The sequence below is a fragment of the Eleginops maclovinus genome, chromosome 16 (genome assembly GCF_036324505.1).
Source record: "Eleginops maclovinus isolate JMC-PN-2008 ecotype Puerto Natales chromosome 16, JC_Emac_rtc_rv5, whole genome shotgun sequence".
Lineage (NCBI taxonomy): Eukaryota > Metazoa > Chordata > Actinopteri > Perciformes > Eleginopidae > Eleginops > Eleginops maclovinus.
In genome coordinates, this window is record NC_086364.1 from 8,448,218 (window position 1) to 8,470,349 (window position 22,132).

At 39.1% G+C, this 22,132-nt stretch overlaps 3 protein-coding genes and 3 non-coding genes across 9 annotated transcripts; 1 reads left to right on the plus strand and 5 right to left on the minus strand.

Moving 5' to 3' along the window:
• Positions 1-92: 92 nt before the first annotated feature.
• rps11 (ribosomal protein S11) lies at positions 93-2,445 on the minus strand. Its single transcript, XM_063903432.1, has 5 exons — positions 2,341-2,445; positions 1,725-1,865; positions 1,414-1,489; positions 687-816; positions 93-291 (listed from the first exon to the last, which is right to left on the minus strand). The coding sequence occupies exons 1-5, from the start codon at positions 2,353-2,355 to the stop codon at positions 168-170; spliced, it is 486 nt and encodes a 161-aa protein (XP_063759502.1). The 5' UTR covers positions 2,356-2,445; the 3' UTR covers positions 93-167.
• On the minus strand, positions 396-479 carry LOC134878783 (small nucleolar RNA SNORD35). The gene has a single exon (XR_010167724.1). It is a non-coding gene; the product is annotated as a small nucleolar RNA SNORD35 (small nucleolar RNA).
• Positions 903-983, minus strand: LOC134878802 (small nucleolar RNA SNORD35). The gene has a single exon (XR_010167742.1). It is a non-coding gene; the product is annotated as a small nucleolar RNA SNORD35 (small nucleolar RNA).
• On the minus strand, positions 1,572-1,655 carry LOC134878800 (small nucleolar RNA SNORD35). The gene has a single exon (XR_010167740.1). It is a non-coding gene; the product is annotated as a small nucleolar RNA SNORD35 (small nucleolar RNA).
• Positions 2,446-3,092: 647 nt separating the features above from the next.
• LOC134877792 (apoptosis regulator BAX-like) lies at positions 3,093-6,698 on the plus strand. The gene is made up of 6 exons (XM_063903431.1): positions 3,093-3,184; positions 3,914-3,962; positions 4,056-4,214; positions 4,855-4,990; positions 5,106-5,210; positions 5,358-6,698. The coding sequence occupies exons 1-6, from the start codon at positions 3,154-3,156 to the stop codon at positions 5,454-5,456; spliced, it is 579 nt and encodes a 192-aa protein (XP_063759501.1). The 5' UTR covers positions 3,093-3,153; the 3' UTR covers positions 5,457-6,698.
• Positions 6,699-7,722: 1,024 nt separating this feature from the next.
• On the minus strand, positions 7,723-21,493 carry map3k14a (mitogen-activated protein kinase kinase kinase 14a). 4 transcript variants are annotated; one of them, XM_063904090.1, is made up of 16 exons: positions 21,275-21,493; positions 14,572-14,838; positions 14,422-14,494; positions 14,074-14,299; positions 13,170-13,508; positions 12,885-13,019; positions 12,581-12,710; positions 12,035-12,163; positions 10,423-10,527; positions 10,179-10,339; positions 9,935-10,085; positions 9,164-9,457; positions 8,972-9,081; positions 8,506-8,644; positions 8,314-8,414; positions 7,723-8,215 (listed from the first exon to the last, which is right to left on the minus strand). In XM_063904090.1, exons 2-16 carry the CDS (start codon positions 14,822-14,824, stop codon positions 8,054-8,056), a joined length of 2,508 nt encoding a protein of 835 aa, XP_063760160.1. In that variant the 5' UTR covers positions 14,825-14,838; positions 21,275-21,493; the 3' UTR covers positions 7,723-8,053. The 4 variants fall into 4 exon arrangements, with proteins under 4 accessions (XP_063760160.1, XP_063760161.1, XP_063760158.1 ...); XM_063904091.1 differs by lacking the exon at positions 21,275-21,493 and adding an exon at positions 16,868-17,068; XM_063904088.1 differs by lacking the exon at positions 21,275-21,493 and adding an exon at positions 16,643-16,785.
• Positions 21,494-22,132: the final 639 nt, after the last annotated feature.

Genomic DNA, 22,132 nt, shown 5'->3' on the forward strand with positions numbered 1-22,132 from the left:
ATTAGGTTTGACACAAGTTACTCTGTATACAACTTATTGTGGCATGTACCTTTTAGTTCCAAAACCAAAGAAAATTATGACAAACTAAGCAATTTAAACAAGATTTTTTTTTTTATTTGACAGTGACACAAGTTAGCCAACAGCAGCCTTCCTGCTCACAGTCACACCTAAAACTTCTGGAACTGCTTCTTGGCACCAGCAGCCTTTGTCACTTTGAGGACGTTGAACCTCACGGTCTTGCTGAGTGGTCGGCACTCTCCGACAGTGACATTGTCTCCAACTGAGACGTCTCTGTAGAAAACACCACAGTGAAGAAATAGATTAACAGGTGGTTGGGGTACTTCTTTCCAAGTCAATAAAGGCTAAACATTTAAACAGGATGTTCGCATTAAAGTCAGACTGCATCAGTGTTTGCCAAAGGCATTATCGTCACAGCTTTTTGAGCTAGGAAGACCATCGTGAGAAAAACATCATTTGCAGCAATTTATGTTCTACGTTTGGCTGTTACACAGACTGACAATGAACAGGTATAAGCATTAAGAAATGGAGCCCAATAGGGAAACAATTACAGCACTATTGTCCAGACATTTGATAATAATACTTTAGATAAGTGTCAATTTCTGGGTGCACCATGTTTTCAACAGCTGTAGAACCCTTTAATTATAAGCACGTGGGCAGTGTGGTACCTGAAGCAAGGTGACAGATGGACAGAGATGTTCTTGTGCCTCTTCTCAAAACGGTTGTACTTGCGGATGTAATGCAGGTAGTCACGTCTGATAACGATAGTCCTCTGCATCTTCATTTTGGTCACCACACCTGTAAAATCACAAGAGAGGTAAGAGTTAGAGTCTGTGTATATTGCAACGAAGAACCAATCAACGCGAGACTAATAGGATTGTCACTCCACCACATCAGTGTTGCCATAAGGCATTGTCGTCAGCGCCTAGGCTTGGAAGACCATCGTGAGAAAAACATCATTTGTAGTATAGTGACAGGTAAAGGGAAGGTCAATATTACGTTTGTGGCAAGTTACCCTGTAAAGACTGGTTCTGGCTTGGGTTGCATCTCCTGCACAAGGGTATGTTGATTTGTAGTCAGTGTAATACACACAGTACCATGCTGGACATTGTAACCTGCATATCACTGGAATTAAACTACATCCCTGCAAGTCTCAACTGTATAATAAATGGTAAAGTAAAGCTATATATTCTGGAATGTGTTTGTGGTCATACATTACATTTGCAGATTAAATGAATGAAACTTTAAAATACATTTTGAAGGACTCTACATGTTCAGTTTTAAATGGGGTGTGAAGTTTAATTGACACCAAGTTATCTGTTGCAGCCTCCAAATCCCTTGCCAATAGACTTGTGCAAGTAAAAATAAGAGTAAAGTGTAAAACGGTGAATGTACCTGAGAGGATACGGCCGCGGATGGACACATTTCCAGTGAAGGGGCATTTCTTGTCAATGTAAGTGCCATCAATAGCCTGATGGGGGAAAGGGGAAGAGTTAATACCATTTATCACTATACATGTTCCTTGGCTAAATTAAATCACTTTTTTTTTTTGAGAGACTGCATCAGCATTGCCATAAGGCATTATCGTCAGAACCCTAAAGGGCTAGGAAGACCATCGTGAGAAAACATCATTTGCAGCTAACAAAGACAAGTTGAAAGCTTAAATTAACACTGGTTTTGATCATTTTGCGTACAATTCAAGTTACCTCTCTTGGGGTTTTGAAGCCCAGTCCGACACTTTTGTGGTAGCGGGGTAGCTTCTCCTTGACCTCCTTGCCACCATCAGCGACCAGAACACGCTTTTTGTTCTGGAAGATGGTGGGCTGTTTCTGATAAGCCTTCTCGGTCTGTGAAACAAGGAGAACGACAAGTTAAAACTGTAATACAAAAGGAACCGGGAAATATTCAGACGCCACCACCCGGCCTCGCTAAATTAGCCAACATTAGTTCAAGATTGACTTCCTCCTGAAGAAAAATAATTACACAATCCCCCTAAATAAGTAGTATTAACGTAATAGTAAAAACGTGTTGATAGGGCCGTTTATTACTTTATGCACACATAGCTATTCATGGCTAATGAAGATAGTTACGTTGTAGCAAGCTAAGCTAACCGAGTAGCACCGCAGCTAGACCAACGTTGCACGAGGGTATGTAGAACGGCAACAACAAATGGCATTTCTTCAAGTCTAAATGTGGTTTAAAATGGCTTGAGCCGTGTATAACAAGCTAGAAAATGCACATACTTAATGTTAACCGTTACATGTGTTTAGTAAAGCGTAAAAATATCGTTTTAAAGTCACCACGCCGTTTTCCTGAACGTACTTGTGCATCCGCCATCTTTGCCTGCCGAGTCGTAAAGAGGCCTAAAGATGCGCGCGACGGACTGAAGTGCGCGACACACAGGAAGTGACGTTTCAAAAGGCGAGGCTAAAAAAAAAAAAAAGAGACATGTTTTTCTTTCCTTATTGAGCCTACTTTAAAAATGAAACTACAATCCAGAGGTAGTTATATATTGCATATGAACATATTGAAGACCTTCATTTTAACACATTATAAATATCAATTACATGATAATATCATGTGTAAAAACAAAAACATTATCAAACTGTACGAGAGAGATTTAGGCTACGTTTAAACATACATTTTTCATTTAAACGTTATTCATTTTTTATTTCACAGTACTTTTTCATTTATTTGAGAATTCTTCCTAGACATGTACTGCTTTTTGCTATATAAGAAATCGAGTCAAAGAGATATTTAAGTTATTAAAGAACACAAACACAAGTGACATCCGACAACTTTATCTTCCTGGACTGGTACGATCCCCAGCTCTGCATATTGCTCCATAAAGATCTCACTGATTCCCAATAACAAATAATAATAATAGTTATACCAATCGTACCCTACATGTTAACAAAAGCACCTATTCACAATCAGATTTAATATTAATGTCATTTAGTTGGGTAGGTCTCCTTTAACATTTAAAGTGTAATCCATTTAACCTTGGTAGGAAGTGAATATTAAATATCTGTTTTATTATTTTCTATCTTTTCCACTCCAAAATTCCCTGACAGTATAACAATGCGTCACATGATTCTACCTAAGCGCCAGAGGTTCAAGTAAATACACAGCAAGATGGCATCGCACCGGGGAGGAGGCGATCAAGGTAGCAGCTGGAAACAGCGATGTTTTTTTATATAAACTGACTCTGACAGTGTCGCCAACATCGTTGTAAAGAAAGATAATCTCACCTTTGAACAACTATCTATTACTCTGTGGTTGTAGCTTGTTTGCTTGTTATCAGAAACATTAGCTGAACTGAGGTTAGCAAGTCAGCTAACCCAAACGTTAGCAGTGCGTTAGCTCATGCTAGCACCTACTATGCATTTTATAGATACTGTTAGCTTGGTTATCTGATAGCTGTTCTAGAGTGAGTTAGCGAATATGTTTAAACAAAACCAAAACATAGATTTCAGAAGGCAACGACAAACTCAATGTGTATGGGTTTCCTCGGTTGGTAGACTTAGTAGACGTCCAGTATTATTTAGCCACAACATCGACTAACTTATTGACTTAACGTTAGCCTAATTAACTTAGCTAACAACTATGAAACTGTGGATCATCATGCCGGCTTTGTATACCGAACTCACAAGCTTAATAAACGACATAGGTGTATACATTACGAACAAATGATTTACAAAAAATATATTTTCAAGTGTCCTTTATCTCAATAAACCCACAGTAAAGGGTGGCTTCAGATTCAGGTGACGGCGAAAGTACTGTTATACTAGCAGATGTTTTTACATTATTGTTATTTCCTTGTAATGTATGAGGTAACTGGTTGTAAAATCGTATCAGCATTTGGACAATTTAACTTTGACCTTTGTCTTTTCAGGCACCAGTGCAGACCAGATAGTCGAAGTAGGAACTGTTTTGTTACAAGAGTAAGTATATACTTCACAGTACGACGTCTCATGATTAAACAAGGCAAAGTATAATTTATACTTTATATCTATCTTCTGTTTCTCCCTGTTTAGTTTCATCTACAAGCGGGTTCAGCGGCACGGAAATGGAAACACTGAAATAACCAGGGCACAGCTGGGTGGAGGAGAGCTGATCAACCCAAAACACAAGAAGCTTGCCCAGTGCCTGCAGCAGATTGGAGATGAACTGGATGGAAATGTAGAGCTTCAAAGGTGAGCTATCTTGTTGTGCTAAAGTCATCATCCGAAATATCGTTTGTAAACTAAAATGAATAATGTTCAGTCTGATATAGAGCAAACACCATCAATAACACTCTGTCACTGACAAGTGCACAGAGGTCTTTCTGTGCCCAGTTTAGATGTGGTATCTGGATTTTAGCTTCCACTCAATTTCATAGGAGAAAATAAAGTGTGCCAGGCAGAGGTCCAAAATAAAATACACTTTTGGCTATATTTTCCATTAAATCACAATATTAGCTTTCTCTACAAAATCTCCTGATTTATTTTATTTTTTTCTTGTGTCTAATGAATGCACTTGAGTTCGGCGCGTGTTTGCTCAGTGTGTATTAAATGCCGACAAACAGCGTAGCAGGATGCTTTATTTTTGATGTGTTAAAGGCACGATATGTTTTTACACAAAACTGTAAAGTCTAAGGAGATGGACTTTGTTCGTATTTGCTTTGACTTTGACAGAGTCTATTAAATTTGTTCTTTTACTCATTTTATTATTGCCCATGCAGGCTTGACACCTTATAGTGTATTCGCGAATCTGAGAAATATAAACTACTTGTTTACCAGTTGTTATTATTATATAATTAGCCTGTTTATAATTTCTAAATGTTGTTCTCCGCAGGATGATAGATGACTCCCAGCTCAGTCCCTCCAAAGATATATTTATGAAGGTTGCCATTGAGATCTTTGCAGATGGAAAATTCAACTGGGGCAGGGTGGTTGCACTGTTTTACTTTGCCTGTCGACTCGTCATCAAAGTGAGTTAAGCAGCTCTGTTGTATCTCACTTCATAAAACAAAAGTTAGACGTATCTATTTTATGGATTAAAAACAACTGTAATTCTTGAGTATTTAACATTCCCACCTTTCTCAGGCTATGGTAACCAAACTTCCTGACATCATCAGAACAATAATAAGCTGGACTATGGACTACCTTCAGGAAAATGTCATCAACTGGATCAGGGAGCAAGGTGGCTGGGTAAGAAGCAAGCTAACAATGCCACCCAAAACAAAAAGCATGTATCTTTTTGTTGTTTTTTTTCAATTGGGTATTAATTAGTAATTGAACTCCTATTTGTTTGAATGACACTTGATAATATTTTTGTCTAATTTGCATGATTTTTAGGAGGGCATTCGGTCCCACTTTGGCACACCCACATGGCAGACAGTGGGAGTTTTCCTGGCTGGCGTTCTCACCACTGTTCTAGTGATTCGCAAGTTGTGAGGGATATTTGAAGAGAATGATGGAATGAAGCGTCTGAGAGATATGGGGGCGGGGACATGAAAGAGCGTCTGAAAGCATTCAGGAAGAAGTTATGGCAGTGAACAAGTCAAACAGGACGAGCTTGTGTTTGGACAAGAAGAGCATCTCTTTGTTTCTGCCCCCTGTCATTTCCAAGGATTGGGAGTAAGACTAAGCACTTTCTCACCCATAATCCTAATGCCATTGAGGAAGTGAGCGGAGTATGATGCACAAAATGGGGAGGTGAAACGTTTGTCAGGACTCAAACAGGGAATGCATTTTATGTAATTTATTTTTTATTCGGTACAGACAAGAAATGTCACTGCTTTCGGTTTTTTTTCTGCCCTTAAAGATATATGGACTGAAAATATTGAAGTTATTTAACATTTTGCTAAATTTCATTTCCGTTTATTTTTCTTGATTTTCTGTTTATTATTATTTTTTTCCCACACACCATCCACCTGATTATGTTCTCTGTATGCTCGAGAATCAGTCTTCATATGTATTTGTGAGTGTGAACTGGTGCTAATCTGCGTTGATCTGCTGGCAATATTTGTGTTTTATATTCACATTGGGGAAAAGGATATTTTTGCAAACAATTATTAGATTTACTATGAAGGTAATAGAAAGAAAAATTACACATCTGATAATATTTGGGTTAAAATAACCAAATTATTTTTCCCTTTAAGGGACATCTCATCATTTCAGTGGATATCAAAAATGCCATGCTAGAGACTCGTGTATAAAGTCATGTCTGCATTAACCATGACTCATCACATGATCTCGGCAAAACTCCTATGTTCTGTAAAATTCAATCATATGATATGCTCCATTTGGGCATTTCAACCAGCATTGTGACCTAAAGTGCCACCTCTCATGAACATTTACTGAGGCCTATTAAAGACGTTGTACTGCAGACACAGAAAGTGCTCGATGCTCACAAATGCTTACCTCATGTCACACATATTCTAAAGTACTGTACGTTTACTTGAGATATTCAGACCACAATCTTCTCTACAGAGCAAAACATTTTTTATACATACTTCTTGTTTGTCAGTGCCTTTGGTGTTTGGCTTCTTTTTCTTTTTACTATGAAATCACTTTGATATTCTCAATTTTTCACGTTTTTCTATTACATTTGTAAAGCTGAAATTAGTTTCCAGTCCTCCCTGAAAATCTTTTTGCTTGTCTGTTGTAATATGGAAAATAAATCTTTTAACTCTTTACTGTGTCTATGGATATGTATGATTGGTGAAGGATTAAGGATTATAAATGTGAAAAATAAACACAAGCTACTCCTTGAGGGAGAAAATCAGCATGTTAGCATTTAGCTAACGCTGGTGTGCCTGAATGCAGCTTCAGAGCTGCTAGCATGACTTTAGATAGTTATTCTTTGACTGCATAAACAATAATGGAGCAATAAATAAAATGAGTGTTTTGAGGGGAGGTATTGAAAGGCATGATAGCATGTAATACATAGTTTTGTGATAACCCTATGACATGGCAATCTGGCAGAAAGCACATTTTATATTTCAGGTTGAAGTGTACACCATCCATCCTTTTTTGAGCATAAATGTTATTGCTTAAAGATTTTGATATTGGTTGTGCGCAAACGTCAAACGTTGGGCTTGAGGATCCCGCCAGACGAAAGGTCAGGGGCTCTCCAAAAACACAAAGTTTCAACCTCAACCGCTCATAAATATCATCTGCAAAGGTCATGGAAATCCAGGCATTGCAGTACTATTTTGTATCTGTGTCCCTAGAGGAAAGGTCAGAAGGTGATAAAATCGAAGTCCTTCTCTTGGCTCTGATTTCCTGTGTCAAATCTAATCTGAATAAAAGTTGTCTTACTCTGAAGTCCAGCAATTGCAATAGGTGTTAAACAGTATAACATAGAAATGCAAATGCAATTTAACGTAACTCAAGGATATTGGTAGACAAACTTAATCCCAGATAGTGTAATTAAATAGCATTAGATAGCATTGTGATCTCCCTGAGATTGACAATAAATTTAACTTTGAGTAAGTACTGCAGAAATGGCAATAGTCAGTGTGGTATCGTGCAGTAGTTATACCAATAATAATAGTCCAAATAAATAATAATAATTTTCCTGAAGCCTCATAGGGGCCTCTTACAGGTGGTGGTGGCACAGTGGTTAGGGGCTTGGTCAGGGAACTGGAAGGTCACCAGTTAGTGGTAAAAATTGCATTACAGACTAAATATGTTCAATAATGTATCACACTCTGCATAGTTTCATTTGCCCTTTAATGACTCCATGTAAGCAAGCACAAACAAAGGGTGTAAACATCACAGTGGTTAAAAAAGCACAGTACTGACTCACAAGGCTTTTAATAAGCACTTTGAAGCTCAAAAGAGCCACAGCCCCCCCCCCCATTTTGCAGTTGTGGCGAGATGTGCTAAAGAGGACGTTCCGGAAGATTTCTCTTAACCCCCTAGATAGCAATGTTCCCACACATTGTTGCATTTGGTCAGACATTTAAAAAACTAAACAGAAGGCCATGAACGTGTAATACAGTTTAGATGACACTGAAGTCAACGGATGGAGAGAGCAGTGGGCTTTATCTCGTCTCCAGCACTCCGTCTCTGATCCTCCACCTCCAGGCAGAGCTGAAGTCGGGAGCAGGAACACAGCTGAGCTCCAGACCGGACTCCTGCACCTCCTCATCGTGAGCAACCTGCTGGCCCTGCTGGGTTTCCAGGGTGAAAACCCTCTCTGAGATCTAAAAATGAGCACACATAAGCATTTAAACGTCTAGCCAAACTCTAAAACATGAAAAGCTGTCTTGACATACGAGTGTTGTCGGTGGCCGGCCCTCACCTGATCGCTGATTCCCGTGGCGATGTGTCCCACCTTCACACAGCGCGTCTCTCTGATGCGGATGTTTCTCCCGGTGAATTCTCTGATGCAGACATCCACCCCTGCGCCAATCACAGAGCAGATATATGTATTACAGCTTGGTACAAAGTTAAAAAAGTATAAAAGAAGAGAGATTGTACTGTTTTTTCTCACCTTCAAAACAGCAGGGTGGTGGTAGCTGTGTGTGACCTAGCAAGTCCAAACTGGAAACCTGCACGTCTGGCTGGCTGCTGTAGGAGAACACGCCGGAGCTGAGGTCGTCTGCAGGGCTCAGAGACCAGCGGCCAGAATCCTAGAATTAAGAGTAAACATATCATAGCCAAAATGGATGAACACCATCCATGGATGAATCCCTTTGTTTAAATTGACCTCAGTTTATTATAGAGCTTGACACCGAAAACGCACCAACACACTTCTCGTGGGTTATAAATGATGAAAAAGAGGAATTGTTTTTGTATGAGTCTTTACATTTTTTGGCAGCAATCCTACTCATTATGCCATTACAATCGGGATGAATTACAGCGATTTATTGTTTGTCTTAACATATTCCACTGCTTTGGATCAATGTATGCCTTTATTGGTCAATAAGAGCATTGACTATAGTATGATAGTTGGCTACCTTTTTGTCCCATGGTTCCCAGGTGGAGTACGGGTCGCTGCTGAGACAAGACAAGAGCTGCTCCTGCATCTCAGCTGAGTGGAGCTGGGAGAGACTGCTCAGGTAGAAATCTGCAAACAGGCAGGAACACAATTAGTGGAGTTCAAACATTTAACACAAGAGAATAAATCAGAACACTGAGAGAAACCTCACCTCGCTCCAGTTTACGGAGCTCAAGTTCAGGCACAGTGGTGATCTTGTTGCCCCTCTTGTATTTTGGCTCAGAGATCAGCGTTTGTGGACAGTAAATCGAGTTCTTCGACTCTTCATTGTCATCATCCCGGTCCTTCATCATCCTCCCAGTTGTGATCGCTTTCTCAACAAACTCTTGATCCTCATCCTCGCAGTTTACGCTGTTGTTGACCAGCTGCAGGGAGTCAGGAGGTTTGTCCGAGACACAAAGCGGCTCTGTGTAGGGGCCCCTCACTGGGCTGGTGAGTCCTCCAACTGCAATCACACACAATACATATTACATAACATAATACATCACAAACTGCAGTTGATGATGCGTTCAAGGGCGTAAATGTTTTTAAAACTCCTGCTAATATTAATAGTTTTTATACTATATGTAGAATTAGTTTCCAGTGGTGTCTCCAAACCAGTACAAAAGTACAAACATATTGAAATATCATACATGAAGTAATTTTTCTTCTCGTGTTTATTTATCAACATTTTAAAAAAAGATACTGGATTTGAGAACCTGTTAGAGAGACAGTAAAGCATAGATATGTTTTTACTTCAGATGCAATTCAACAGCAAATCTGGGAACTTTTTCAGTTCTGTAAAAAGGAGAATGGGGCTTCATAATGTAAAAATGCTTTGTTATACTACCGTTATGCGAATGCACAATATCCAATTTTCGTTTGCCATTGCTATCTGTTATTTACTCTACATGTGTTGTGTGTGGATGCATCGCTTGATTACCTTCCGTCAGAGCTATGACAGTTTTCTCTCTGAGCTCAGATGCTGATGCTCTCTTGGCTGGATCCTTCTGAAGCCCCGCCTTGATAACTTCAGCTGTGAGCGGGCTACAGTCGGGGGGAATCTCTCTCACGGGCGGCGGCTCGTTGGCAATCTGTAAGCATCCCAGAAAGGCAACTTGGGTCAAACTCTGATGTGAAACTGTGAAGAGCGTGAAAGCGTGTCTGTGTGTTGCTGTGAAGAATACCTTCAGGTAGAGTCTACAGGTGTAGTATCTGCTCCAAGGCTGGCACGCGTTTAGCATGTGCAGTAACATACAGCAGCTGCTCCACACATCTGCTTTGGCTCCGCGGGGTTCACCTTTCACGATCTCAGGGGCCATGTGGGTCTCTGTGCCCTTCAGATCTGCTTAAGGAAGCGAAGATTTAAGACACATTGAGAAAATACCCATTTTCTTTGGAATTGAATCGCTAAAGTTACATTGTATTTACCCTTGGACCCACTGAGGCTCTGTCCCTGATTGTCCAGTCTCTCTGCGTGTCCAAAATCACACAGGAAGGTGTCTCTACCATCCTCCGACAGCAGCACATTGTCAGCTGTGGAAAACAATGACCAACTGCATTAGCCCTGATTTCCATTACTTCTTCAGTTTACTTTGTGGATGACATAATGAGGAATAGGACAGCTGCACTGTCACAGAACAGTCTAAAAGGCAAAAATAAGAGGGAGCTATGAAGTCATTTTGGGACTGTGTTGTAAAACACTTTAATTAGGAAGGAACGAGGAGTCAAGAAACAAACGGGTATTAGAGGTATTAGACATTTTCTTGAGACAGTCACCAGGTGGCGCCTGAGCTGCAACAGCACAATCATCTCCCTGTTTGAGATGTCTTTTTCACTTCCTTTAACTTCTAACTTCTCTTTTTGTTTTTCTCATTCCTTCTATTTCACACTTCTCTTTACATTGTTCATCTTCTTCCTTTGTTTCTGGTTTTGTATGTAGTTCTCTCTCTCTCTGCTCTCGCTGACTTCTTCCTGCTTTTCGTCCCATCCCCCCCCTTTCTGTTTCGTTCTCCCTTTCTTTCTTGCTCTCCTGACTCTGTGCACATGCGCAGCCCCTAAAGAGCAGCGGTGAGTCACACTGTTGGAAATTCCCAGCCCGGCGGCTTCTCTGCGGCGGTCTGGCTCCACAACACAGGTGCTGAGGATCAGATCTACTGTAGCTACGTGTTTGACACTTGTGTTCCTTGCTAACAACTGCACACACAGACACAGAATTCCTCTGATTATTGAAACAGATCTGTTCTCTCTGTATGGTTTCGTTTTCCAGTAGGTACCACAACAAGTAAAGGTCAAGCTGACACATGTATTATCACTCTTATTACAATTGTGCTACTTTGATATGTTCAATTGCTGCTGTTCAAACTGATATGGAAAGTGTTTTGATGCATTTCAGGAAAAAAAGTATCAAATAATACCGACAATTTCTTATATATTTAAGATTGTTAATTTGAGGGAAAATCTTCAGGACAAATTCTTTATATCTTCTGAAAATTGTTAAGTAATTTCACTAATGACTAAGAAATGCCACTATTGCTGTTTAATCTTTAACTTTGAAACATAAAAAAACAATAGAATTTTTTGAAGGGACGATTGGGACAAATTTCTTTTTTGGGCTTTTACATTCAATACCCACATCTCCAAAACTAAACAACTATTTGGAATTCCTACTGTAGCTGCAAGAAAAGCAATAACAAGGATCATACCGAACTATCCATAGCTTGACGGAACATTGCTCAGGGACACCTCGGTAGCACTTGGTCTTTCGGGGACTTGAACTGGTGACCTTCCAGTTCCCTGACCAAGCCCCTAACCACTGTGCCACCACCACTCGTAAGAGGACCCTATGAGGCCCCTATGAGGCCCCTATGAGGCCCCTATGAGGCTTCAGGAAAATTATTATTATTTATTTGAATTATATTTGGTATATTTATCTTTTTGTTGCTTTCGCTTCGGATCACTGAATAGAATGATTTGTCAATTGAACAAAATCTCCAAATAAAGAATTAAAAAAGAGAAAAAAAAATATTTTTGTGTAACATACCTTTCATATCTAGATGCGCTACTTTTTTCTTCCACAAGTACTCCAGTGCTGTTAGGATTTGTGAGTGGTAGTGGAGACTCAGGTCCTCTGGCAGCCTGCCACGCTCCGCTATCAGCTGGCCCAGCGAGCCTGGAATACCAAATACGGTCAGACAGAGATAAAGACTGAGAAATATCTTAGTAACAATAACTGATACCCAGTGTTTTATTCAGCAATTCCTTTTTATTATGTCCTGGAATTTGATAACAAATGAAAAGAGTAATTTAATGTAATTGTGTTTATCGAGCAGGAATCTTTCTTTACAGATGTTTAGTGTAATTTGGACCAAAACACTTCAAGGAAGTTCAACAGTCATTTCTGTCCACAACCACCCACTTCCACATCTCGACACTAATCACATCTGTTTTTTCCTGTAATCTGCATTATTCTCATGTGTTTGCGCTTAGATGTGATGACTTAAATCATCACATCTCACCCGACAATTTCCAGCTTAATCTCAACATCAGCAGTGTGCACTGGCAGAGCGTGGTGTGAGGCTTTGTTTACCAGACTTGAGGTCCATGAAGAGCATGATGTTCGGCCCCTCTCTGACCACTCCAAAGAGTTCCACCACACGAGGAGATCTGAGGGCACTCCACGCACCCACCTCCTCACTGCTGAACCTATTCAGGGCGATCTGTGAGGAAAGGATGGAACAAGTGAGCAAACATGAGCTATAGCGTGAATAAGTGAATTACTTTATCAGGCAAAAATGTTGTAACAAGACATCTAAAGGCACTTTGGGCATTTATTACTATTTTTTTACTCAAAATCTGAAAAATAATAGCTGGATGCAGCCCTACTAGGTTACCTTTTTGAGAGCAAATTTGAAGCCTGTGTTGACATCTTGTGCACTGTGTACTTCACCATAGGAGCCTTCCTTGATAAACTCTAAGAGGACATACTCCTTACTCTCCTTGTATTCAGAGTCCACAGGCTGGATTTCCTTACAGAATAAGAGAGCATCAAATTAGTTTGGTTGAATCACTTTCATGCGCTACAAGGCAAACTTAAATTTAGTCTTTACCCTCTGTTGGAATGTTAACAATATTAAAAAAAAATAATACAGAATAGACTGCTGTAAAGCAGAACGTACTTCTTTGTAAAAGATTAATCCCTCATTGCTGAGCTTATCCTCCTCCTCTCTTACGTCCCTCTCCACATCTTTGCAGAAGGCCCCTGCGTAGCACGGGTCCCCCTGACTGACGCTGCCCCTCAGGGCAGGGACAGCCAGGAGAATGTGTCCCAGACTGCTGAGGGAGACTGAGGCGCTGTCCTGTTTAAAGGATTGGCGACTAGGGAGGTCGGTGCACACCGACCACCAGTTCAGAGGAGAGCAGCTGGAGCCGGTGTTGTAGATCTGTCGGCCGTAGAGAGGAGGTCCTCTGTCCCGCTCTTCTGAGCTTTCAACACTGCTAGAGCAGGAAGACTTCTCCTTCAAGACACAAGGGAAAAAAAGATGTTTACATTCTCAGGTGAGTTGCTCAGGGGCTAAACGTTCAAGTCTATGAGAGACAGCTTTGTCTGATTTCTGTGATTCACTTCCACAACACAAGAAGGCTCATGGGAATTTCTGGAGATCGAGCCTCCGACTGCCAAAGAATGGACAGGAAAGATTTACCAGGAAAACACTGCAAGCACTTTCAGCTTTTTTAGGGTAACATGAATACAATGTACCAAAGTCTCTGTCGGGCAAAACTTTAGTATCACAGTTGAGTAAATTAGTATTTCAAATTTAAAGAACTGGCTTAAAATGATATTATCAATGGAACCTGTTGTAAACTGTTGCTGTGTTCTAATCGCTGCCATTACTGGAATAATATCTGTTTGGTCTATCTATGTTTTTGTTAGCCTTTTTCAGGGCTTGATATCGATATTTGGTTTCACATGAAAGAAATTAAAACTTTCTAGAAAAATGCACCAACCTACTTCTTAATGTCAGTTTCTATCTCTTTATCACACGTAAGACTAATCTATGTGATGATAACCAGAGTTCTTACCGGGATCCGGACCAGAAAACTTCCACTCTCCTGCTCAGGGACTCCAGAGGGCATTCGATGTCTGTGTCTCTGCTTCTCTTTCTTCCTCTCCAGTTTTTTCTTCCCCTTTCGCTTCTGTCTCTTCCTGGCCCTCTTTCCTGGGGCAAGCTGAGCGGACGAGCTGCTCGGCTCCTGGATGGAGGAGGCCGTGGTCGGGTACGCCACATTGTTGGGCTCTGAGGTACAACTGAAGCACAACGATGGCAACTATGTTAATACCAGACATGGCGTTAAATAATTCAGTATAAACTGTGTAAATAAACACAAGGTGACATATGCAGAGGCAATGTAGACAAGTAAGTGTCATACCTGATCTGGAAGCAGTTCGGAACATAGCGTTCAAAGCCAGATGGACTAAACTCTTGGGAGTCCTGGGTTTCACCTGAGGAGAGCACAATGTTAACTCTAAGTCCACGGTTATTAGGTTTATTATTAAATAAATCAGAAAGACATAATTACATTCAGCTTGGGCAATGAAGGTTGAGGTCTTCAGTGGCATTTTGCCCACTTGCTCAGCAGTTCCATGTGTCAGGAGTTTAGTTATCAAAGGGCTCATTCTGGCTGTGTAGCCCATTTTGCTGTCCTTCCCCTCCTCTTCCTCCTCTGCTTCCTGCTCTGCAGCGGAGCAGGCCGGGTATGACCCCTTCAGCTCTACCTGGGACGTCCCGGAGAAGGGTGAAGTCGAGTTAAAAATCCTTTGCCTCACCGCCATTTCATCTGCTGGATCTGAAAGAGAAATAACACACAACTGATGATTTCTACCACAACTGCCACTTGTTTTCTATTTTATTTACTTTATTCTTCTATTCTTTTATTTGCCCTAGTTTTTGTTTGTTTATTTGTTTTCTTTCTGACCTCACAAAATGGAAAGCGGCCTTGGGTACCTACAAAGGCGCTATACAAATTCAAATTATTATTATACATGCTTTTATTCAATTGTACAAATAACAACATGAATGTCTAATAAGCCATGTTTATAATAATTACTGATCATATTGTATATCCTAGAAATTCTCAGCAGCTCTTTTCTGAAAAAGTCTCTGATAGAAAATTGAAAAACTGATCAACAAACTGTAGAGTGTTGTGTATCTGCTAATTATTCTCTCAATTACAGAACGTTTGTTCAATAAAAACATCTACAGCCCTAGTGGATGTCTTTAAATGTCATGGTTTTCCCAGACCCACAGATATTGAGATTATAATTATTTATATTAAAGAAAAGCATTACATCTTAACTAGAACCTGCTAAAGTTTAGTATTGTTTGCTTTTCAAAACTTTTGAATAGTTCACAAGTTATATATCCTAATCTCTGCAGAAGTAGTTATTGAATCATGGAACTGTGTCTCCTTTAAAAACTGCACTCTCAATTGATTATTAGCCTACATTACATTAGTTGACATTGTACATAAGTAATCAAACACAATGTCAATGTTTCCAGTGTGGTAAATAAAATGTTCCTGCCTATCCTCGGTAGTGACTGACCTTTATAAATGTTGTGAAGTTTCTGCTTCCTAAAACTGTTTTCCCGTAGCAAATAACTTTTTACTATCTGATAATATCAGAGTGATGGAGCCTAAAGAGAGGTAAAACTGAATAATGTCTTTTTTTTCAAGTTAAAATGTCTAATAAGTTAAAATTGTGTTTTCTTTTAAAGGGCTAAAAGGTTATGTTTTTTGTTGGACTGATCACCAGTTGTAATGAAGATGAGATGTTTACTCACTCAATATGCACACACTCCAATCAAACAGTGGCAGGCTTTGTACTGGACTATATATAAACCTTCTTCTTTAGAGCTCGTTTAACACATACTGTATGACTGTGTCAAGTGCATTCAGGGTCACGATGCTCACTTAAAGCGAAACTTTTGAAAGTTTGCGGTTGGCAGCAGAGACAGGAAACTAAACCCGGGCCTTGTTTTGACAGTTGCAACAGTGTCGTTAAAAGTGAGCACTCTGTTTCACTCAGAGGAAGTAAACTAAAGCACATTAGGCCGCCAAGACTTCCAATACAGATTTGCACGGTTGACAGCAGATGGCTTGGACGTGACCATTTTCAAAACATGTATGATTGTAAAATCAACAAATTCTCTCTCTCTCTCACACTCACACACACACACACACACACACACACACACACACACACACACACACACACACACACACACACACACACACACACACACACACACACACACACCTCAGCAATAGTTATTTGCAACAAAATGAAGGGCACTAACAGGGACTACAGTTGCAGCATGTTGCATCAGCGTTTCCCCTTAACCGCAGCTCTTCTTAGTCACTTAGCTTTTGTCTGTTTCTGCACATACATGCATGTAAAGATGTTTTTCATAGAGGGCTTATCATGCTAAATCCTGACATCTTGACTCGAACAATAGCATGGCTGTCAAAACATTCACCCACTTACACACCTTTTGCTCATTATACTCTCGACAACACTAAAAGAATAACTGCCAAAAGTCATAGTAAAGACAGACTGACATCAAACTGTAGTCAAATTACGAGTCATTACCTTGTGTGCCGACTTCATGCATTGTAAGATAATCTAGAACAAAGCGATTCAACTGTCACTTCCTTCTTAAGACACACCCCGATAAGTTTACGTGGAAAGGAAGTAGAGAAAAGTTGCTGCGAAAAACACAACCACAAAAACATCTCTGTGTGTGTGTGTGCGTGTGTGTGTGTGTGTGTGTGTGTGTGTGTGTGTGAGGCGCGGAGCCATGTAGAGGTAGCCTACCGACAGATGCCAGGGTGAAGGGCTATCTCTCTCCGGTGTGTCTGCTCCGTATAACCTCATTTACTTTAGTCAAACTGTGCTGCTGTGTCTGCCTGCATGTTCTGATTCCCTCAGTCCCTACCGCTTTGCTCTCCTTGATGCTGGCTCTCGCCTAACACAGGAGAGGAGGGGGGGCAGCTGGCTGACTTACAGGAAATGCATCTCCACTTCCCCATATTCCCCCCTCCTTCCCTCCCTATCTCCCTCCCTCCGCTCCTGCCAACAGGGCCAGCTTACTTTCTCGTCTCTGATAAGATTTAAGGATAACGTGTTTGGTTATGCTTTTGATGATTAACTATGGATCGTTAAAACAAAAGAGCTCTTTGTGGCCTTGCTGTCAAAATATACTGGAAGAATAAGTAATAATGGATATTATTAATTTACGGCAGTATATTTATTTTAAAATATTTTAAACATTTCAAGAGAGGGAAGAGATTTAAGGTTAGTATGACTTGCAATGAAATTAATGGACCAATGTCAAGTCATTCAACCAAAGTAATTTGTTGCTCTCTTATCTATCTTTATTGGGTCACATCCGGAACCATAATGGATAATGAAGGGTGTAAAGAAGATACACGAGACATGCCATATCAAATTCAGTATGAAACTCTGCTATACCAATACACTTTGAAATTAGATACAGAAGAATGTATCTCCCACTATCGATATCTTTAAGGCCCAGCTCTTTCACCCATTTGCCTTAAATGCAAGACAGTAAAAATAGTGCTATAACTCAATGTATTGTAGTTCGCTGCAAGGGTAAAGGTGTGTGAAAAGTTAAAAATGGCAAAATGATTGGGACCCATTGCACGCCATTGTGCATTTTCTACTTTTTAGTTCTGTTTTATTTCTATTTTTGAAATGTTTATATTTCATAATTGTTTTTCTTCAAATTATGTATAATTCCTTGTTTTCTTTACGCTGCTATAATGAAAATATTTCACAATTTGGGATTAATAAAGTATATCTTATCTTATCTTACTCTCTGCCTCTGGTACGGTTATGTAACATCAAAGAACAATAACAGTTTGTACTGCGTTGCTGCGAAGAAGAACATTTTATGCCAACCGTGAAAGTGCTTTTGCGCCATTAGAATATCTTACATATATTTTACATTCAATACATTCTTTTTTTGGGAACCCTACTGAAACTATGGACAGCCTGATGTCTCCTTTATGCTGAAGAAATTTCCTTGATAATAACTCTTGTAATAATAAGTTACCTTCCATTGTTTAGTCTCTTGTAGTTGTTTTCCATCATTCTATAATGTATCTATCTTCTACTTCTAGTACTTCTACTCTACTAAAATGTAAAAATAAAACAGTTTCATTTAGTATTGCACACACCCACAATACTAAATAAAATGTTAAATGTTTTGGAACTTTTCATATGATCTGATTTTCTAATGACGATGTGCCCTGCAGCTAATGAAATCTGCCACATGTCCTGTCACACAACCAATTACTCGCCACTATCTGAGATGTCATCAGGTGGCAGACATCTGATATCTCATATTATGAGAATCTCAAGCAAGCATATGAGCTGTCTCTTAAAATGTGAAGCATCTTCTCTATCTGAAATCATTTCACTTGACTTTCTTTCCGCCGGCAAAAACAACTTACTCATATCAAAACTGCCACAGAACACAGGAAATTCAGAATACCACTTGACAGGCTCTGCCATGAACCGAGAACACAAAGCCAAATAAAAGTGTAAAGGAAACTGTTTGATGGTATGGCAACAATATCTTAGAAACACTGATAAAATAAGGTTTAAGCAGTTAGGGCTCAGTTTTGACAATTCCATTATCTGATCAAAACTTGATAGAATATTCTCCACTTTAACACTGGAAGAATGGCCCTAACGGTCGTCATCAACAGATACAGTGTATACAAATCAAAGCAAAACATAGCAATCATTCACTGCTTCAAATAAAACAAAAAACGTTTTTATGATAGCTCACTCACTGTTGGTTGACAAAACAAGATGTTTTTAAGACATCACCTTTGGCTTTGGGAATTGTGATAGTGTCTGGTTTTTTAAAATATATTTACTGGCATTCTAAAGTCAAGACTACTGCAGTATGGCATGTAACATTTCTACCAGCCACTCAATTCTATTGTCTGCCACTTTGGATCTTTGTAGAGCGCTTTAGAAACCCTGACTCCCCGGTACCAGACAGTAAAAATATGGAATACATCAATAGAATGACCATCGACCATGACGGAATATATTAGAGTAGATGGCCATTTATTTATTTTTGTTGACCTGCCACTGCCAAAATTGCCGCTGTTTTTATTAGCAGGTGGCATGATCTTATTTCATCTTCGGTCAAGACTAAATCATTTTGTGTTTATTTAGTGGAAACTCAGCATTTTTAATCTAAGTTATTTAAAACAGAGAAAAGTATCAAATCCTCACAATTGGAACAGTTTCCTATTGTTTAAGCATCAACAGGAACTGAATACTACAGAGTTGGAGGTATAAGCTGTCGTGTTGGATAACATGCAAGTGATGTACCTAATAAGTGCAAGAAGTACACAATAACCATAAATCTTAAATATGGTTTGGTATACTTAATTGTAACCTAGTTTTGCAGATAGTTCCTGAGCTAAACTCCACATACAGTGGCTATATTGAGTCGACTTCTGCTGTACACCCACGCAGATTAATGAAATTCCAAAGTCTTTAGTAAGGACAGGGAATAGAGACTTAACCTGAAGTGGGCCACAGAAAGAGCACAGCCAAACATTCCTTAAAGGAAACGCAGGCTACTTCTGAGGACATGGTCCCAGTCCTAGCCTACATATGTCAAGAGCATTTTTAAAAACATCTGCCAGCTACAGCATGACTGTCACACTTCTCTTTTAACAACTGTCCTTTCCTGTTACTCCTCTATCAACTGTCAATACAGGAAGTTTTCTTTTCCTAACGTTTGCTGCTTGTTCTGAATCCACTGATAATGGTCTGTATGTTAATTGGATGTATTTGAAAATGAAAGTTTCCTTTCAACAATCCTGGAACAGATAATAAGATAGATGTAGGCTGCAAAGTTTTGTTAATGATTTCTCTGTTTGTTTCAGGGTAACATCTTTTGGTTTTAACCTGTTGGTGATGAGCCAACTCAAAAAATGTGAAAATGTTAAACTTTGGGAAATTATGTAAATGCCAAGATATTATGCAGAATGGCATTTTGTTATACAAGAGGAAAGATTAGAAACACATTGACTGAATAAGTCGACTGAGTTCAAAGAATATTACGTTTCATGAAGCATTAACACTTTGATAATAACAGTCTAGGATGAGAAAAATTCGATATCTGGCAATTTTTTAAATGTACATATTACATGCTATAGTCCTGAATATCTATGTGGTCAATCTAGCATGTTATAAACGTTTGCAGATTGGCACCATTTCTAGATAATTCGTTTTTAATCAATGTTTTTAATGCACTTTATTTGTATTTAGCAATGAAAGGTAAAAAGGACTGGCATAACTAGCAATTGTTTTTTCATTCAAGGTTGGACCCTGGCCAGGACAGGGCAGCTTACATATCAAATGCAGGCCGGGAGTTTGATTCTGGGCTAAGAATGGTACAGCATGTTTTTGTAGTGTGGAAGAGCAGCAAGACTTGGACTCAACATACAATACCTGTCATCATGGGGGACCACTTTGAAGCATTTAAATCTGGAATATATGAGCTAATAATGGCTGAATGTTATCAATCAGACAGATAAGAGCTGATCATTTCATTTTATATATAAATATTTGACATTATGAAATGAGCATAATAGCTCTTATGTTGATACCTAGTCATTTGTGTGGGGAAAAATTATGCTTTTGCTATGTATTACATGTGTATTGTGGCTATGAATGTATTATTAATCACCCCTGGTATGCTTTATGCTATTTGTCACTGTAATAATGTATCCTTAAAGTTCTAAGTTATGACACTTCCGTGACAAACACAAGCTGGAGTTGGTTTAATCACAGACATATGGCTTCCCCAGGCGTTTTGAAAAAGTTTGGTGACATTTACAGCCGAGCTCACAGTAACAGCAGCTCGCTATTTACTGTACCGACCTTTGTTGTGTTTAACAATTGTCAAAAACTAAATAGAATCATATAATGTTACCACCGATAGAGGCGGATTGTTCTTCGACCGTATCCCTCAGTTTACTAAAATAATAACTTCCTCCTTGCCACAGTGACCGCCATTTCATGTAAAACTTAAGACTGCTTTTGCCATCACTTATTGGTCGAAACTTTTCAAATAAGGAATTTAATAAACAACAGATAAGGCTAAGGTTATACAATCGCTTAAACTACTTGATTTGTCGAAAAATGTACAGTAGATGTTACACTTACCGAGCTCCCAATTGGTAGGCGTCGGCCGATGGTGATCAGATCATAGCTAACCTAGAATAGGATTTCCGGTTTCAAAGTAAGTACCATGTTGCCTTAATAATGCAATCAAAGCATTACAAATTACATGATACGGCTGCGTCATCATTGGTATTTGTATCGTTTTTTGTGTTATAATCTTTAAGTTCTACTTGCAATCGTGTTTTATGTTTTAGGTAAGTGTCAACTATGCTTTTAATTTAAAGCAGCAGTTTCTGTACTTCCTGTATGCGCCTGTTTTCAATTTGACACAGGCAAATCACTTCCTGAAGAGGCACAATAAAACTATAAATGAAAATAATATAAACAAATTGAAAGTACAAAATGAAAGTGAGAAATGTTGCATGGCTTTTAAATGGGTTATTTGTGCAATTAATATAGAAATGGTGTTAATCAAGTCCCTTTATTGTTCACACCTCATAAGCACTTCCTCCTCTGCCTCTTCAAGATTTCTATAAACATACATTTTTGATCAAGATGTTTATTTTTACATTCAAGTAGAAGTGTATTTCTTTTTCATACACTTTGGGATTTGAAAAACAGTGCTAAATGTATCATTAAAAAACATTTTAAAAAACAATTACTGGTGTCCTCCTTTTTTTATTTAATTGTTCAAGCCTACATAGCTGTCTGTTTCTTTTCTTGCTATACATATATGAAGAACATTTTAAAAGTTTAACTGGACTATCTATACGTTTTCGTATTGTTATTGTCATCTAGACTGTACTGACACAGATTTACCTCAAGATGGAGTCATAAACTACTGAAAAAAGGCATCTTGTTATCCATATTTATGCAACATTTTAGGTTGCCTGATATGCT

Coding starts and splice junctions, on each gene's coding strand:
- rps11 (XM_063903432.1), bottom strand. Junction 1,490..1,724: donor GCTTCAAAACCCCAAGAGAG/GTAACTTGAATT, acceptor TTCCCCCATCAG/GCTATTGATGGCACTTACAT. Junction 292..686: donor CATCTGTCACCTTGCTTCAG/GTACCACACTGC, acceptor TGTTTTCTACAG/AGACGTCTCAGTTGGAGACA.
- LOC134877792 (XM_063903431.1), top strand. CDS start 3,154: ATGGCATCGCACCGGGGAGGAGGCGATCAAG. Junction 3,963..4,055: donor GGAACTGTTTTGTTACAAGA/GTAAGTATATAC, acceptor CTCCCTGTTTAG/TTTCATCTACAAGCGGGTTC. Junction 5,211..5,357: donor TCAGGGAGCAAGGTGGCTGG/GTAAGAAGCAAG, acceptor CATGATTTTTAG/GAGGGCATTCGGTCCCACTT.
- map3k14a (XM_063904088.1), bottom strand. CDS start 16,664: ATGCATGAAGTCGGCACACAAG. Junction 9,458..9,934: donor TGTCATAGCTCTGACGGAAG/GTAATCAAGCGA, acceptor GTGTGATTGCAG/TTGGAGGACTCACCAGCCCA. Junction 8,645..8,971: donor GGGAACCATGGGACAAAAAG/GTAGCCAACTAT, acceptor TCTTAATTCTAG/GATTCTGGCCGCTGGTCTCT.